Source organism: Andrographis paniculata, unplaced genomic scaffold (genome assembly GCF_009805555.1).
Source record: "Andrographis paniculata isolate CXL003 unplaced genomic scaffold, ASM980555v1 Contig60END, whole genome shotgun sequence".
Taxonomy (NCBI): Eukaryota; Viridiplantae; Streptophyta; class Magnoliopsida; order Lamiales; family Acanthaceae; genus Andrographis; species Andrographis paniculata.
In genome coordinates this window covers 888,145-905,427 of record NW_026137596.1, presented here as the reverse complement: position 1 = coordinate 905,427, position 17,283 = coordinate 888,145, and the positions used below count along the sequence as shown (strand labels likewise).

The 17,283-nt window shown below is 34.1% G+C and overlaps 3 protein-coding genes across 6 annotated transcripts; all 3 read left to right on the top strand.

Annotated features, from left to right (window-relative positions):
* Window positions 1-3,091: 3,091 nt before the first annotated feature.
* Window positions 3,092-5,110, top strand: LOC127260113 (40S ribosomal protein S10-1-like). Its single transcript, XM_051287789.1, has 5 exons — window positions 3,092-3,211; window positions 3,357-3,405; window positions 3,495-3,774; window positions 4,339-4,477; window positions 4,842-5,110. Exons 1-5 carry the CDS (start codon window positions 3,209-3,211, stop codon window positions 4,905-4,907), a joined length of 537 nt encoding a protein of 178 aa, XP_051143746.1. The 5' UTR covers window positions 3,092-3,208; the 3' UTR covers window positions 4,908-5,110.
* Window positions 5,111-7,265: 2,155 nt separating this feature from the next.
* LOC127260135 (glutaminyl-peptide cyclotransferase-like) lies at window positions 7,266-11,191 on the top strand. Its single transcript, XM_051287818.1, has 10 exons — window positions 7,266-7,727; window positions 8,347-8,403; window positions 9,089-9,124; window positions 9,220-9,284; window positions 9,485-9,548; window positions 10,104-10,221; window positions 10,391-10,488; window positions 10,577-10,675; window positions 10,768-10,822; window positions 10,970-11,191. Exons 1-10 carry the CDS (start codon window positions 7,446-7,448, stop codon window positions 11,086-11,088), a joined length of 993 nt encoding a protein of 330 aa, XP_051143775.1. The 5' UTR covers window positions 7,266-7,445; the 3' UTR covers window positions 11,089-11,191.
* A 2,883-nt stretch (window positions 11,192-14,074) lies between these two features.
* On the top strand, window positions 14,075-16,532 carry LOC127259684 (uncharacterized). Of its 4 annotated transcripts, none has more exons than XM_051287203.1 (3): window positions 14,075-14,235; window positions 15,197-15,401; window positions 15,553-16,532. In XM_051287203.1, the coding sequence occupies exon 3, from the start codon at window positions 15,651-15,653 to the stop codon at window positions 16,269-16,271; it is 621 nt and encodes a 206-aa protein (XP_051143160.1). In that variant the 5' UTR covers window positions 14,075-14,235; window positions 15,197-15,401; window positions 15,553-15,650; the 3' UTR covers window positions 16,272-16,532. The 4 variants fall into 4 exon arrangements, with proteins under 4 accessions (XP_051143160.1, XP_051143159.1, XP_051143158.1 ...); XM_051287202.1 differs by having other exon boundaries at window positions 15,487-16,532; XM_051287201.1 differs by having other exon boundaries at window positions 15,197-16,532.
* Window positions 16,533-17,283: the final 751 nt, after the last annotated feature.

The following is a 17,283-nucleotide window of genomic DNA, read 5'->3' as shown; positions in this document are numbered from 1 at the left end:
TATGACTTTATCTGCCTACTTCTAGAGAGTTAAATTGTCATACCTGTAGTAGATGTTCCAAAGCCTTGAAAGATTGTTTGCTGCGGAGTCCACTGCAGGAACTGCATCACATTCATGTCAGATGTATCCACTTGTTCGACAGGGCGTGCATTGATCAGAAGGTGATTTTGCTGCTCTGTACGAATATTTGGCTGCTGCCACAGTGAATACTGAACCAAAGAGTCATGCATTTCGGGTCTGGTAAACATGGCTTCCTTGATCGGAGGTTGATGGAAATATGAACAGGAATACCAATCCTGGCTGGATAGGTAAGGGGATGTATTTGGTGTCATCAATTCTGAGATAAAACTCATCTGATCATTCCTTGTATGGAGAGACGACCTTTTTGGATCAAATGTATCTGGTGCTTGTGAGTAAGGTAGCTGAGGAAGCAGTCTTCTGTGCTGGGCTGAGCCTGATAAACTAAGTTCTGTAGATGTCGCGAAAACACGCGGAGCTTTTGATATATTTTTGAGTTCCACTGCTGCATCTGATAGTTCAGGTATTGGAATGGGAGGAGCCATCAATATATCATCAGTTGAAATTAAGCTGTCTTCATCTGGCAAATTTAATTCTGCTCCTGAATAGGCTAAGTCAGCATCATTATCCGATGCAAGGAAGTCGAAAATTCCAGATATTGACCTCTCTGCTAAAAGTGGAGAGTGCTTCTGAGGCAGGCATGTTTTAACATCAGAATTTGAGGCGGTATCTCCTGTTGCATCAGGTGAGAACTTAATCTCTTTCTGCAATTGTATGATTTCCAAAATTTCAGACCAAAATTCGTCAAAAAGGTCGTTGTCCTGATTTATTTCCTTGGTGAGCCTGGAGTCGATGCTACCACTTCTGTTACACCTCCAAGAGTTGTCTAGTGAAGAATTGATTGAATGAGTTTCAGTATTGCTGCTAGATGAGGCACTTTGATCAGCCTCCATTGAATTTCCTGAGCATTCTGCCTGAAGTTCAGATGAAGCATCCAAAGGTTGTGGCATCATCTGCAGTGAAGAAACTCTGTATGAAAACCTACATACAAGGCACTCTGAAAAGATACCTATTTTGTAGGAAAAATAATGCTATATTGGCAGAAAGTTAACATTTCAACAGTATTTGAATCTGTCAAAGCCAAAACAAAGCCTTTCAAGACATGCCTTTCTGCCCTTATAAATAATATGTCCCCAGGAAACAACAGATGGCCATACCTTAATACAATGTGGAGGGCGGTAAGGATTTTCAGTCTTCCTAAGCTGAAAGAGATCACTTTTAAGGATTTTTCGATCCAATATTCCGGCCTCAGATTCCAACGCCGAATGTATATGCTGAAACATGACATCGTTTCTCACTGCATTACAAGTTAAAATGTGTCAATATTGAACCAAAAGATTTGAATTATACAAGCTTCAAAAGAGTACAAAAACTTTTCAACTAATTGAATTAAACAATTTTGCTTTTATAACAAGAAGAAAATGCATGCACTGAAAGGAAAAATACATATTTTTTCAACGCTAGATGGAATGGCCATTAGAATAAATAGTAGCTTTCATGTCCATCTATTCTAAAATAAGTACATACAAAAAGTTGCCCATACTAACTACAAGGAGAAGAGAGCTATACACATACAACGCATCTGAGAGAAAATGATGAGACATGCAAACCTGAACTGTAGTTTCCTTTTGAGCAACACTCGTTGCTTAAAATAAACATTGGATTGTCCTGTCTTTCACCGGAGAACCCTGAATCCAATCTCGTGGAAGGGACTGAATCAGATGAGTTACATGGTATCTTTCTGGACTCCACCAAACCACTAGATGCTCCATCAAGTTGACTGTAGCTAAGTAAACATCATTTTAAGATCCATGAAGAAACAAAATAGCAATGTTTGGTAAGTTATAAAATCTAAGAGGTAGAAACCTTAGTTTAAAGTCTCAAGTTCACTTAAACATTGTCTTTGTATGACCAGTTCAATAAAAAGGAATATACTTCATCCTAGTTTGAAAAAATTCAGGAAACTAAGTTCACACTACACCATTCATTACTATGTACTGAATTTTTAAGTCCAAGGACCAATTTAAAAGCCTACTTATCCAGAAGATCGATCAGAAGCTCATAAAATACCACAATGGTTTATACAGAATTTCAAAGAGACAGCAGAACCGATACTGATAAGAATGATCACAATGAGCGCAAATAATTCTCACCGCAAAACAAACATGTCAAAATCTCCTGGGAACTTTCGACAGGTTTCCGCCTCATTAAATTCCAAAAGCGAAGCTCTTGTATACCTTGTAGTATTTATTTTTTCGCTTCTGCAGATAAAACAATTAAACAAGTCAAAACCTCTTTTACACAAGATCAAACAAGTCCGCTGAAATAACTTTTACTTTACAAAAATCAATGCATAAATTAATGTTACAGCGTCCAACGCTTGAAAATCAATTATTGCATTACCTGAAAAATTCATCTTCAGTTCCGTGAACTTCCAGCAGCTGCTCCAACCTCCGCTCCCGAACTTCTTCGCTCATTTCAGGCGATTCATCTACAAGTCGATTCAGAAAATCAATGAATAATGAGTATATTTCAAATCCTATCAACATAATAACTGCATCAAAAGCAGAATTGCATTCAGTACTAGAAGCACAGCACTAGCAAAAATCAACAAAAAAACTTAAACCTGTACTGCGTGGAACACACTGCAGCATATTTTTATTTGCAAATCCAAAGAAAAAAATGCAAAAATCATGCAATTTACCTTCATTGCTTGAAATTTAAACGAAGAAAATCTGCAGAGAAAGATATCGGAAAACGAGAGAATAGAGACCCACACATGGACTCAAATTCAGCGCGAAATGTCGTTGCATTCCCTCACTTGCAATTACTTTTATACCCTCCCGCTATTTTCGTGAACGCTTTGTAGTCCATTTTAAGATTTTGGACTTTAAAACATTGTATTTTAAAATGGGCCGCTGCTGGAGAATTTTAATGGGCGCCTAAAAGGCCCATTATTTATTTATTGAGCCACGAAACCCTTAAATATATATTGGGCCCAAAGCGTTAATCTGGGGATAGCTTTATAAGAAACCCTAAATCTCAATTGCTAGGGCACTCTACTCGGAAGCGGCAGCTGCATTTTCTGCATTTGGTGATTCTATCGACTCTCTTCTAGAGCAGAGCAGCCATGGTGCGTGTCTGTTTGTTTGTTCTTTAATATATATGTTCGGACTCTTTTTTACGTTTTTCAGTGTTGATTTTGTTTCTGCGCGCGGTTTGTTTTGTTGGAAGTATGGTTTAATTTGGAGGCTGTTAATCGGTGCTTTGATTTTCAGATTATTCCAGAGAAGAACCGGAGAGAGATCTCCAAGTACCTCTTTCAAGGTGAGGAGAATTTTCTTTCTTGGATTCAGGATTCGTTTGCGTTTGAAATTGTTTGTTGGTGGCGTTTTTACGTGTTTATCTTGGAACAGAGGGTGTGTGCTTTGCAAAGAAGGACTACAACTTGGCGAAGCACCCCGAGATCGATGTCCCGAACCTCCAGGTGATTAAGCTCATGCAGAGCTTCAAGTCAAAGGAATACGTGCGGGAGACTTTTGCCTGGATGCATTACTATTGGTATCTTACTAACGATGGAATTGAGTTCCTGCGGACGTACCTCAACCTGCCCTCAGAAATCGTCCCCGCCACGCTGAAGAAGTCGGCCAAGCCCCTTGGCCGTCCCATGGGTGGACCGCCAGGAGATCGTCCTCGGTAAGTGAAGTGACTGTCTCGTTTCTGCATCTTTAGCATTTGGTTTGTGAAGATCATTAAATACGTTGATTTGAAAATCGTGAGTTTCCAGCTATGTTTAATACGTTTTTATTCTACTCCTTGTAGATTAATGCGAATGTTTTATATTTCCATTCTTCCTCCCTAAATTGTGTGTGGCTCAATTATAAAAGTATGATGTTTTATACTTTTATTGGTGGTCGCTAAGTTTATATAATCTACTCTGGATATCTGCCATAACTTGCATGCGTAAGCAATTATATGGGATCTTATAAGTTTTGTGTGAATCTGACATTATTGCATGTTCTACAATGATTTTTGAAATTATTTCCTGGAAACCGTGTCATAGATTAGTTGTTGTACTCGTTGTCATGCATTCTGTTGTTGCATGTGTGCCCTATGATTTGCACTTTGTGGCTATTGATATTCTTGTATCTGTGTTCATTGATGACATTGTGTAGATTTATTGGTTAATTCATTTTGGTGATTATCTTTAGCCAGCACCCATTTACTTAATTCTGTAATTTTCTTTCTTGGCTTTTTCAGTGGACCTCCTAGATTTGATGGAGATAGACCACGGTTTGGTGGTGATAGGGATGGCTACCGTGGTGGACCAAGAGGGCCACCTGGTGAATTTGGCGGTGACAAAGGTGGAGCGCCTGCTGATTATCAGCCTGCTTTCAGGGTATTTTTTAAAAAAATTTCTATTTGACTTTAGTATATCTTATTTACATTATAAACACTTATGTTATATATCTTGTTTATGTAATAATGATTCCCCAAGAATTATATTGCGTTTCTTAAATTTAGTGCTACACAGCTGATATAGACCTTTTTCCTAGTAGCATTTGTATACTCCTCCAAACACTAACTATAGCTTTGCTGTTTGGTCTTCATTTGATACGATTTGTAGTTTGTCTTATACATGAATTGCTATAAAAGAATTCGACCTTTTGGATACATGCTATTAGTTCAATAATATACATAGGAGAATATTATCAGATCATGTTTACCATCTGACTGAGTTCTTCGATTTGCATGTGGTGCAGGGTGGTGGCGGGCGCCCTGGTTTTGGCCGCGGTGGGGGTGGCTTTGGTGGAGCTCCTTCAAGTTAGGTTTTTTATATCATCTACTTATATAAAATTGTGGCACCTAAGTTGAAGTTTTGCATTTTACCTTCTGAAATGTACTCTCTGATGTTTTTGTTGGTCTGAAATTTTGTTCCCGTGACAAGAACGTGTTGGCTGCACATTTATCTGCCACAATTACATCTTTTTCGTTTGTTTATTTGTTATTATGATGCTTTCATTGACTGGTATTTTTTGCCCCTTGTGTATTTTGTAGTTGCATTATCACCAGCTTGAGCTTTGTACATTGTTTCAAAATGGGTTGGGGTCGAATTATGATAAGTTTAGTTGATCCTTAATGCTGTTCAGTTGGAGCAATGCGTATAGTTTTACAACCTCCTTTTTGTTGGCATTGGCATGTGAGTTACTCAAGTTTATAGTTTGATAATTTAACTCAATTTCAAACTATTTCCCTTTCCCAGTCGCCATTTATATTTTTATTTATTTCTTTCAGCTTTTCATTTATAAGACACTACACAAATTTACTCACACACTTTATTTTACTCTTTAAATAATAACGGTGTTTAAATATTTCAATTGCAAACAGGAACAGCTACTTTATATAGCACGGCCACGGCTCACCTTACAAGATCTTATAAAATAGGCAAAATAACAAAAAATCCACACGTTGATTTTCGAATTTGCTAAAAACCCCCTCTGATTTTAAAATTGCATAAAATTTATTTGTGGTTTATAAAATATTGCATATTCGCCTCTGCCTTCAAAATTGGACTAACGGCGTTAATTTTTTATTTTTTGGACCGTTATACCCTTATATTTATTACTTTTGACCACTGATTTTATCTTTGACCATTATTTTTTTCATATATACATACGTATATACACACATATATTACTAAGACATACAGAGACCCACTCCACCTGCTTTCTTCTTCAGAGACCCACTCCACCTGCTTTCTTCTTCTATCTTTTTTTCTTCTCCATTTTTTTTTTCTCAGTTTCTTCTGTTTTTTTACACATAAATATACACACATACATCTGTATTCTTCTTCCATCTCCTTATTTCTTCTTCCCCTGCCTATACATCTGTATTCTTCTTCCATCTCCTTATTTCTTCTTCCCCTGCCTGCCTACTGTTCTTCTTTTTTTTCTTCTTCTTTCTTCTTTTTTTTTTCTCCATTTTTTTTCCAGTTCCGTGAAGATTCATTTCAGTTTAGGCTATTAGTGATTTATTATGTTTGTTAGATTCATAAATCAATTAAAACTCTTGCCAATTGAAATTTGGGAATTTTGAAGTTTAACCCAATTTTTTTTTAAAAAAAAATTATCTAATTGAGGAATCTTGAAAAAAAATCTGATTCATACATAACTCAGTGATTTAACACAAAAAAAATATATATTTATTGTACAAAAAAAATAGAAAGAAAAAAATTCATATATGCTCTGTCATTCTTACCCGCCATTACCAACACCACATTTCTTAATATTTCAAACATTTTCCTTTCGTCATTTTCTCAAATGAAAATTTCAATTTGAGGATTACAGATTAGATTGATTCTTTTATTATTTTTCCTTATTCGAGCTCACCCCACTCCAATCCACGGTTTATTGCAAATATTTAGGAACTGTCGACTTCTATTATTGCGGAGGTGCGCCTCTGCTGCCCTATTCTTACTGAACTTTTACGGAAGAAAAATAAAGCGATTTAGAGTATAAGAGAACAACAATGACAGAAAGGTTGGGGAAGATGAAAGAGCATAAGAGAGAATAGAGGGTAATTTTGTAATTTTCTTTCTTATATTAAGTGAATTTTCAAGAATACACGCATTAATGGTGCGTGCAGTACAATTGCCGTTAAATATTAACGGTGAATATATTTTTTTGCAAGAAATCACAAGTAGGTAATATAAAATTTTAAAACTAGAGGAATTTTCAGAAAATTTGAGAAATCACAGGAGGATTTTAAGCTATTTTGCTTATAAAATATACTGATTGATTTGGGTGTGTTTACCTCAATCAACCTCCAAACTGCGAACCATAAATATATAAAATGTATTATATATCACTTTGGATGAAGTTTAAGAAAAAAAATAAAAATTTCTAAATTAAATCCATAAATATGTGTATATATATTGCTTTGGGTAGAAACATTCTAGAGGCTTCCACTCCCATCTCGATTTCTTGATCTTAGCCATTGCCGTTCTCTTCCGGCTAAAAACTAAGAAACACGCTTTAGTATTTGAGAACTGAAATCGCACTAGGGGCTCTTTACGAGCTTACTGGATCATAGCCTTTTGGGCCTTAAGGTGTATGGATAATGGGCCGGCCCAGTGTTTGAAATAATTATTTTTTCGTTTTTCCAAATTAGACCCCATAATTTCCAGAAATAGCACAGTTACCCTAGTTATTTTTTCGTTTTGCTTTTGGGTATCATCTCTGCAACTGAAATTACCAGTTTTGTCGAGTCAAACCAGTGACACCAGCTGACCGTCGGAGCCGGAATCCGCCGCCGCCGCAGATCAGTGCCGCTGGATCTTGCCCAATGAGTGACATTTTCTTCTTATTATGGCTGCCAAATCGGTGAAGAGAAGATCAAAGAAGTCTTCATCGGACTCAAACCCAACAAGTTCTACTAACAATTCGATGGCGTCTTTGCCTTCGCCCTTGCGTTCGAGATTTTGGATTGTTCCTATTATAATTACATCTGTTTTGTTTGTATTTGCTATGATTCTTTTTAGCGTTTCGCCGAACAAGCTTAGCCCGCTTGTTTCCGACGCGGACGTTGATCTCATATACGGCGTTGAAGTTGTGAATGAGTTTCCTCATGATCCCGAGGCTTTTACTCAGGTTCGCTCTTGAATTTTTCTTGCAACTCATCATCTTTTTCAAGTGGATTAGCTTACGGTTCGCAATGGATTTGAATTCCGTAGCATTTTCTGGCCGAACTCTTTCTCCTTTCTATTTTTAATTGTATTTTGTGATGTGTAGCGCATATACTTCCCGCATGTTCAGCTGCAAAAAAAAAGGTAATTATAAAGATGAGTTGGAGTAGTGATCGTCTATCTATATAGCCTAAAACTTTCCACGATGACTTATAGAATTGTATAAACCAACACGAAGGACTCAAAATCCCTTTGTCTAATTTGAAGATGGGAGAAGGATATTTGTGTCCTTATTAAGGTTGCAAATTCTCTTCTATTTCAATACAAGTTGTATTTGGTTTCATAACGATACTTTATCAGTGCACTTATATGCCTTAGGAAAGTGGTTCATTTTATATCTTGTGGATGTACTTGTGAATATTATCTAGTCCCCTACTGAGACTAAGAAATGGTTGGTATTCTGTTTGAGTTTGCTGATAAGTGAACCAATGTTTTTTTCTAAACAACTGTTGTGAATCTTCTAGTTGGTGAGCATGGGACATTATTCTCCATTACAAGGTAACAATATCGGATTTGATTTTCAGGGGCTTCTGTATGCAGGGAATGACTCCCTTTTTGAATCTACTGGACTTTATGGGCATGTGAGTTCGGCTCCAAGGTTTTCATTTTCATATTTTATCAGGAATTTGTTTATGCATATTAGGAATTGGGAGTTAAGTTGCAAATTTAGGCTCTGTTGCACACAACCTTTCACTATTCATCAACATAGTATTTTTTTTTAAAAAAAAATATCACATTAAATAATTATTTTTTCTCACAAAGAGTTACATCAAATACCCAACTTTTATTTTAAAAAATTTTCAATACTCCAAAATTTCCAAAATTCGTATATACATATTTGTTTCTTATGTACCATACCTTGAGATATTTTAGACCTTTTACAAGCAGGTAATGAGTAGCATGCCAATGTCAGCCTAAAAGATTTACCACATGACACTTGCAGCAATAGAAACAAGCTAATAGGAAGAGATTTTTAATAATTACACAGCACTGAATGCAAGATTTTGATACTGAGAAAGTCACTGTCATATTCAAAAGTTCTGAAGAAGGCCATGAATATCTATTACCAAGCTTGCTTATGATCGTGTATATGATTTTAATGTTTTGATCATATATATGAGATCAAATAGACCTATTAATTGAATAGGCACTCCAAGTAAACTTTTCAGTTTCTGAATAGATGCAATTACGTTTCTTGAATTTTCATTTAGTTATTCAGAATTTCTCCTAATGCCAGAAATCTTATTTTCTTGTCTAAAATTGCAGTCATCTGTTCGAAGAGTTGCTCTTAGGACTGGAAAGGTACATTAGAATAGATCAATTTGGGAATCATATGGGAATCTAGAAACAGTTACTCTTATCAAGTTATCTTAACAACTTGAATTTAATATTCACAGGTTGAGGCTATTCACAATATGGAGTCTGCTCACTTTGGGGAGGGTATGACTCTCCTTGGTGACATGTAAGCATGCACAATGATATATATTCTTTTAGTGGTGATCTTGCTACTAAATCAATATTTTATGTTAATGACACATTTATTACATCCATGTTATTTAGAATGTTGTCTTTCGGTCTATCCTTTTATATTGATTCTAGAATGAGTTATACAGATTTAAGAATGAGTCACCTTCTAATTTATTAATCTAATGTAATTTGTAGGCTATTTCAAGTTACTTGGATGAAGGATACTGGTTTTATATACCACCGAAAGAACTTAACCCGAGTTTGTGCCTCACCTTTATTGCTATCTTCATCACTTTGGGGTTCATGCTACTTTCATCTGACACTTTTCATATGTGAAATATATTGTATTTTGGTGCTATTACTTGTTGTATGAAGATACAATTTCCTATAATATTATTGTTGCTAGTGATGTGGTCTGCGGATATGCAGGCACCTTTTGACCAATGCTAACATGGCCAAGAAGTTGAAATTTGAGCCTGTTGCCTAAAACATGAACTTGTAGTTTAAATAAATTTAGTTGATGCTTACCAGTAGTGTATAATTAGTTCTAGTTGGATAACAAACCAAGATTATACAGTAACTTAACTTGACAGATAAATGTGCATAAATGTGACATGCAACTATCTGAAACATCAACCTTTTCTTCAGTAGTTGCAATGTACTAGACTAGCAAGCAGTGTTTCATCTTGTTAGCAATTGATTCATTTTGTTCTCTACTTCAAGTGGTTTCATCAGCACAATTTTATAAACTTCTAGTTCTTCTGCATCTCTATCAACTGTCCATTATATTCCCACTATGCCATGTCTTTTGCAGATTAAGAGATTCACCAGTCCAATGCCTGACGGTTGGGGCCTAGCCACTGATGGAAATATTTTATTTGGAAGTGATGGGTCTTCAACCTTATATCATATTGATCCTCAAACAATGAAAGGTTCAAAATTGTTCTAAAAGATGTCCCATTTTAGCTTTACACTCTTTAATGCACTTTCGACTCAACCAATCAAGTCTTCCCTACTTACCTCCAGTTCTTGCATCCAAGTAGTATTAATACACTGTGCAATCATATATTGATCCCATTGTCATCACATACATCTCTGCAGCTCTTGAAAAACATGTCGTCAAGTACAAAGGCCAAGAAGTTCACAACCTAAATGAACTCGAATACATTAACGGCGAAATATGGGCAAATGTTTGGCAGGTATGTCATAGACCATCCGATTTCCCTCTCTTCAATTATGCACATCTTTCCCCTTAAATTGAAATACCATAATATATCACTACTACAGACAGACTGCATCGTGAGACTATCGAGCAAAGGCTCCCGCGTACTGGGGTGGATCTACCTACCTAGCCTGAGGGAAGAACTATTACAAAATGGAAATACGGTAAATCCCTTCGCTAGATAATCCTCATATCTGACTTTTGCGTACAAAATAGTCCCGGCGCATATGAATCAATCCTCCAAAAATTTCAACAGGGAATTGATGTCTTGAATGGCATAGCATGGGATGAGGAACAAAACCGTCTTTTCGGTAAGTCCTTAAGTACAATCCATTTGAGCTCGAGTTGAGATGATTGTGTTAGGATGTGGACTTGTAACTGATGAGACATTTCTTTTGTTGTTGTTTCGGACATAAAAAAAAAAAAAAAAAAAAAAAAAAAAACAACAACAACAACAGTGACAGGGAAGTTGTGGCCAAAGCTATATGAGATAAAAGTGCAACCATTGAAGAATCCATTGAAGGACCTTATACCAAAGGTCTGCATACTTCCCCGGTTCAATTTCAGACAACATTAGATTCAATATGTTCAACAATTTAACAATATATCTATATCAGAAGATAGACATAACTTCAGTTTATTGGGGTAGGCTAATTAACTTAAGTTTTCTTTGTTATTTATACCTATATCTTTATATATATATTTATCACGTGGAAATCAGTAGTCGTTATTCTTCAATTGCGCTCTGGATAAAACTCCGATCGAATTTAATACTCTACAAACTAAGTCTAACAAGACATGTGCTGATAACCATTTTATCAGTGGATAGGTGCTGATTACAGTTTTATGAAATACCTATTGACTTACGCATGTTTTTCTTACTTTTCTTTTTAGTGCGGTATAGTAGGCCGAATTCGCATATGAGATATGTTGTTTGGCTAACAATTATTATGTTACTTGAAAAGTTAGGAGGGTTACAAAATCAAATTTCAAGATGTGCACTCATTGTTGATTGTAGTTGTATAGGACTCCTTCCGTTCAGCAAAACATGAATCATTTTGTTAGTGACAGGTATTTTAGATAATGTAGGTTATTAATTTATTTTTTATTAATTTATTAATAATAAGTTAATGATAATATATTATTATTTTTTATATGTATAGTGTTGTTGGTATTTTAAATATTTTTAGAATTATATTTCAATAAAATATATGTAATATGGATATCGACAATAAAATTTTATATAATACAAATGAATAAATAATATATATTTATTTATCATTATCATAATTTAATTTTATAAAAAAATGAGAAGTTTTAAAGGTAAATAAAAATATTTGTTAATTGAAGAGAGATAGAAATAAATAAGTTTTGAATAGATCTACATGTAACAACTTAAAAAAAATGGAAAGAGGTATTTTTTTTGGGATGAAGGGAGTATATGTTTTGGCATTTTATGAGTATACTCTCTAGGTTAATATGTTTCTCTGTTTAATGATAGTGAGCCCTATAATATTTAATAAAATATATTACTGATATTTAATATACAAGCAATCTTTTATTGTTTTTAATTATTATGGAAGAGAATACTATAATGTAATTTTATGAAAAATATTGGTAGAAATTATATCCGAGATGTCTTATAACATTCATTGTTATTTTGGCTTCATTATTATTTTGGCGATGAAAAATGTGATTTGATACTGAAATAGTAGGGTCCGGTAATGCCGCGGCGGATTTAGGATTTTGAATTTTGTGGGTCTATAAATTAATTAAATTAAATTAAATTAAAATTAAAATAAATAATTACATCAACAAAAACTTACATTAAAAAGAAATACGAAAATTCAAATTAACAATCACTAATACATCAAAATAAAATAACTATAAGTATTCATGACAGAGATCTTATATTTTAGTATAGTCTATATTAATTTCCATAAACATATTTGTTTCTATAAAGTAACAACAATCATTGAATAATTAATCTCTAATGCTATTATGTAATTTGTAATTTATGATAGTTGTCCAATATAATCTTTCTACTATTGCAATTACTAAGGAAGAAGTTTCGTAGAAGATGTTTTATTTTATTTTATTTTTGTCTCAACAAATTTTATATAAAATTTATTTAAATTTTTTAAATCTCAAAATATCTCAAACATCAATAATAAAATAATCCAATAATAATTTGAAAACCATCAATTTTGCTTATGAAACTTCTGCAGATACAATTCTGCAAACAGATGTTATCTCTTCTTATTAAAAGAGAAAAATCAATTAAAAAAAAAAAAGATATCAATAATTCATTTGGTAGGTCTTGTAGAATATTGCAACCGTCGTTGTTTTATAAAATAAAAATAAAACTAATATTTAGGGGTGTATTCGTAATTTTAGTGATAATTAATATTATTTTATTTTAATTTTTATGTGGATCAATTGAGCCACCTTGTCTAATACTGCATTCACCCATGGGTAAATAGATTAAATACAACGTGTAGATAGAAAATAAAATGTTATTTTCTATTTTCTTTCCCCAATAAAATATAATTTCTATGGACATTAATGTATTACTTCTCCCTCAATTTTAATTCAAATTATTTTCTTTTTATTTAAAACATAACTACCTCTCTCTCGAGAGTGGCGTTTGTTTTTTACACGTAGATTTTTTTAATATTAGTATTATATATTATAAGTTGGAAGGATATTTATTATCTTTAAAATAGTACAATTAAGGAGATGATAACTTTGTTTTGAGACTGACAAAAATAACACCCATTTTTCAATATGACAGAGGAATATTATTTTTTAATCTACTATAAAAAATTTTAAAAATACAAAAAGAAAAATGTACTTAAAAAAAAAAAAAAAGAACTTACACCTATCATTCAAATATCACACAAAATACTTATCTTAAAATATATATATAAAAAATAAAAATAATAATAAACAATGCATTATTTGATGTACTTTTTTTATAAAGAGAAGTTTTTTTTTTTTTTTTTTTTTTTAAATTAATAAAATGAATTTTTAAGTTCTTTAATAACTACTTTTGTATTAGTGATTTATCATTTCGTTTTCCTTTTTCAATGTTAATAGTTGATGATTTTAATGATTATCATTTTTTGAATATATAATATTTTTATCTTATACTATATTATAAAATTATTCAAACGTTGTATGAGATGAGACACAATATATACTCGTATAAAATATTAAATTTATACTGAAATTTAAATGTGATATACTGATAACATTATCCTGCCTCATATTTTGTGTTCATTTTGGATTTGCCTTCTGCAGGAGCAGCACAATAACGTCATATCTGCTGGCGAAACCGCTTCCACCTCTTAATCGGAGCCGTTGGATCATTGCAGATCGGGAGAGATCAACGGCCACAAATTCATACAAATCAAAACCCACTGCTTATCGCAAATTCGCCAAATAAAATCGAAAAGTCAGAACTTCTGGATCCCTCTCCACCAACCGCCACGTGGCGGGTTTTTTAATGTGAATTTTCCATATTACCCTTCCTTCTCCTACTCGTCCCCGTCTCTTCCCACCTGCAATCTCATGAGATCAGTTTTTTTATCCTTTGCCCTTTTCTTTTTTTCTTACGAACGACGCTTGCCTATTGTAGATCCGAACGCTCTTCATATATCGCTTCTCTTTTCCCCATTCTCCCGACCCTCTTGTGCGATTTTTCTGCTTGCTTTTCGAGGAGGTAGGTTATCTGATTCATATGGTTAATTTGTTTTTGGATATTTTGATTGATGCGTGGTTTTTTTTTTTTTTTTGCTCTTTTGTAATTGATTTGATGCTGTATGAAGTTTGAAGGGATTGATTTGTGTTATAATATAGGTATCTCGATTGAGTGGATTGTGCATCGGATTATTGGGGTTTGTGGTGATTAAACTAAAGGGAAATTACTTTGATTTGTTTGCGTACGGGTGTGTGTGGAGTTAAGAGTATTTAGATCTGGCAGATATCAGTGGCTTTGTTTGTATTTTGGAATGTTATTGTTGTTGGGGGATCTGGAATTTAGAGGTGTTATTTGGTGCTCCGAAGGTTGAATCGTTTTCTTGCGTATAGAACAAGGGAATTGTAACAATTTTGTTTCTTTATTAGCTGATTTATTTAATTTCCGATTATAGTTTGGATTATCCCAACTGAGAGTATGTGGAGGCGTTTTAGTAGCCTTTTTAGTATGTTATCGTATGTTTTGGCTAGAAGAGTGTAATCTGAGAAATCTTGGTAATTGAGACCACATTTCTAGCCTTTTTGACAGTTATTCAATATCTGTATGTTTGGATATTGGATTGATTCAGAAACTTGATATGGCTAATTGAAACCAGTGATGTAATTGCTCAACTGCCTTTGTGCTAGATTGGCATGTGTACTTCATTAGTCAATGTTAGTTATTTGCATGTTACAGTTGTTGGAATAAATTTAGACTTTCTCTTTATGCTTACTGCTTCACATGTCTTTTGCCCGTTTTGTGTCTATATACAGCTGGTTTTACGATTTTCTTCCAACTTAGTTTGTTGTAGTAATATCTTGTCATTTGTCTTTCACGTGGAATTTGCGTTGCTGTAGTGCGGGTATAGATGGAGTTTTCTGTCGTACACGAAACTGCTACTTGTTTCGTATGATGTGTTTGCTAAGTTTTGCCCTCTTTATTGCAGGATAGAAGGAATGTGGCCAGTGTAACAGATGAAAAAATTGCTTGATTTTAAATAGTTGTTTCTCTATGTAGTGATTGTAATTGGGCACTAGAGGCTGTGGGAAATTGGGAGCAATGATGAACTTTAGATCAATTAGAAGCTACCAGGTTTCGCTTCTCCTCTCTCCCGTTATTTCTTTCTGGGAATGCAGTGTGCGCAAAATGAGGTATTCATTCAGACCTGAGTGGGTGTAGGCGCAAATTCTATATATCTAGTGTTTTTCTTATTACCAAATTTTTCATTTTGTTCAGTGTTAAATAACAAGCTTCCAAAGGAAAGGAATATATAGTTTTTATTACATAATGTATACATCTTAGGAAAGTTTTCTAGCGAAACTGAAAAGGAATTTCGGGAAAAAAGAACTTGAGTAGATAGGAGTGTGCAGTATTAGTGTCGAGCACGTGCAAGGGTTACTATGGATGGTGGTGGTGGTAAAGCAATGGGTTCTGGAGTTAAGAAACCCAAGAAGAAGCAAGTGAAGGATGAGCTCGATCGGATCAAGCAGGCCGAGAAGAAGAAGAGACGGCTGGAGAAGGCTCTGGCCACTTCTGCTGCTATAATTTCTGAACTGGAGAAAAAGAAGCAGAAGAAGAAAGAAGAACAGGAGAGGCTTGACGAAGAAGGAGCTGCCATAGCTGAATCAGTTGCGCTGCATGTCCTGCGTGGTGAAGACTCAGACGATTCAACTAAATTAGTGCTGAAGAAGAATGAAGGGCCGACCACATGGGATTATGCCGGCGAAGTTGTGAGAGGACGAACGGCTCTGCTCCCTCGTCAAGATCCGCCAAAGTATTCGCTCCCAAACGCTGGATGGGTTACTGAAGCTCATAAGTATGAATTTATGCGCAACCAGTGTGGAAATTCTGGAATGACAGCCCCCCCTGATCGTATGTACTCTCAGTATTTCGGCGTTAGGGGTTGGAGCCCGTTGGGGTTGTCTGCAGATCATCTTGCCGCACAGGCTGTTTCGTCTCTGAGAATTGCTGATGATGCTCGGGTGGATGCTTTTGCGTTCAACCGTGTGCTGAAAGGGTAGCCGGCCGGTAATGTATCTCGACCTTCCTACCTACCTGCCACGAAGTGTTTTGAGTGACGCCTTTGCTAGGTTGTTGTGTATATAATGTATGGTATGGTACGGTATCGTATCGAATGTTTAACTACTGAGCGAGCTCCTACCCTTTCCTGTTTTTGGCTACTACCAGGCTTGTGTTGTTTTGTGTGTTCTATGCTCTGCTGTTATCTTTTGTCGAACCTTGACTTACATTTTGGTGGTGTTGATTTTTAGTGTTTGTTTGTTTGTTTTTGAGAGTTAAAAGTTTTCTACAATATGCATCATCATCAATTCTATTGCTGATTTTTCTGGTCAAATCGGTTGCAAATTAGATCCAATAAGTCAAGTCATATTAGGCTAGGCGAGGCGAATCATGTTTGATAAATAAGATCTAATCGCCCGTCCATCGGTAAAATTAATTCAAACCTTATAAGAAATCCAAGAGTATGTTCGTTTGGTGGATTGGATTTTATAAAACACTCTTAGAAATATTATCACTATCCTAAATCCTATTATCCATCCACTATAATTAATGTGATTTTTTTAATGCCATGAAAAGTTTGCCATAAAAAGTTCCCAATATGATTGAAGAAATAAGGATGGTGTAATCCAATAAATCTACCTAAGAATTTAAATTTTTTGTTGGAATTTAAATAATAAAAATAATTAAATTAAAATAGTAGTATAATGTAATATAAATGAATATTAACGTGATATTTTGAATGTAAAATTAATTTTAATATATAAAAAATAAAAAATAGGTATTTTGATTTAATATTTTTAGAGAAAAAAATTTAAATCAACAGTAAAAATTTAAAAATTTTTGATAAAAATAACACAAAAATTAAAAGAAACTAAAAATAATAATTTTCTAAAATTTAATTTTAAATTTAATTCATAAATATCAAATCAAACGTCATTTTCCATTATTATTTATAATTTATTCAACAACATTTAAATATTATTTATTTCAAAATATCACATATATTCTTTTTTT

Coding starts and splice junctions, on each gene's coding strand:
- LOC127260113 (XM_051287789.1), top strand. Junction 3,406..3,494: donor CTCCAAGTACCTCTTTCAAG/GTGAGGAGAATT, acceptor ATCTTGGAACAG/AGGGTGTGTGCTTTGCAAAG. Junction 3,775..4,338: donor CCGCCAGGAGATCGTCCTCG/GTAAGTGAAGTG, acceptor TGGCTTTTTCAG/TGGACCTCCTAGATTTGATG.
- LOC127260135 (XM_051287818.1), top strand. CDS start 7,446: ATGGCTGCCAAATCGGTGAAGAGAAGATCAAAGAAGTCTTCATCGGAC. Junction 10,222..10,390: donor TGATCCTCAAACAATGAAAG/GTTCAAAATTGT, acceptor ACATCTCTGCAG/CTCTTGAAAAACATGTCGTC. Junction 10,823..10,969: donor GGAACAAAACCGTCTTTTCG/GTAAGTCCTTAA, acceptor CAACAACAACAG/TGACAGGGAAGTTGTGGCCA.
- LOC127259684 (XM_051287203.1), top strand. CDS start 15,651: ATGGATGGTGGTGGTGGTAAAGCAATGGGTTCTGGAGTTAAGAAACCC.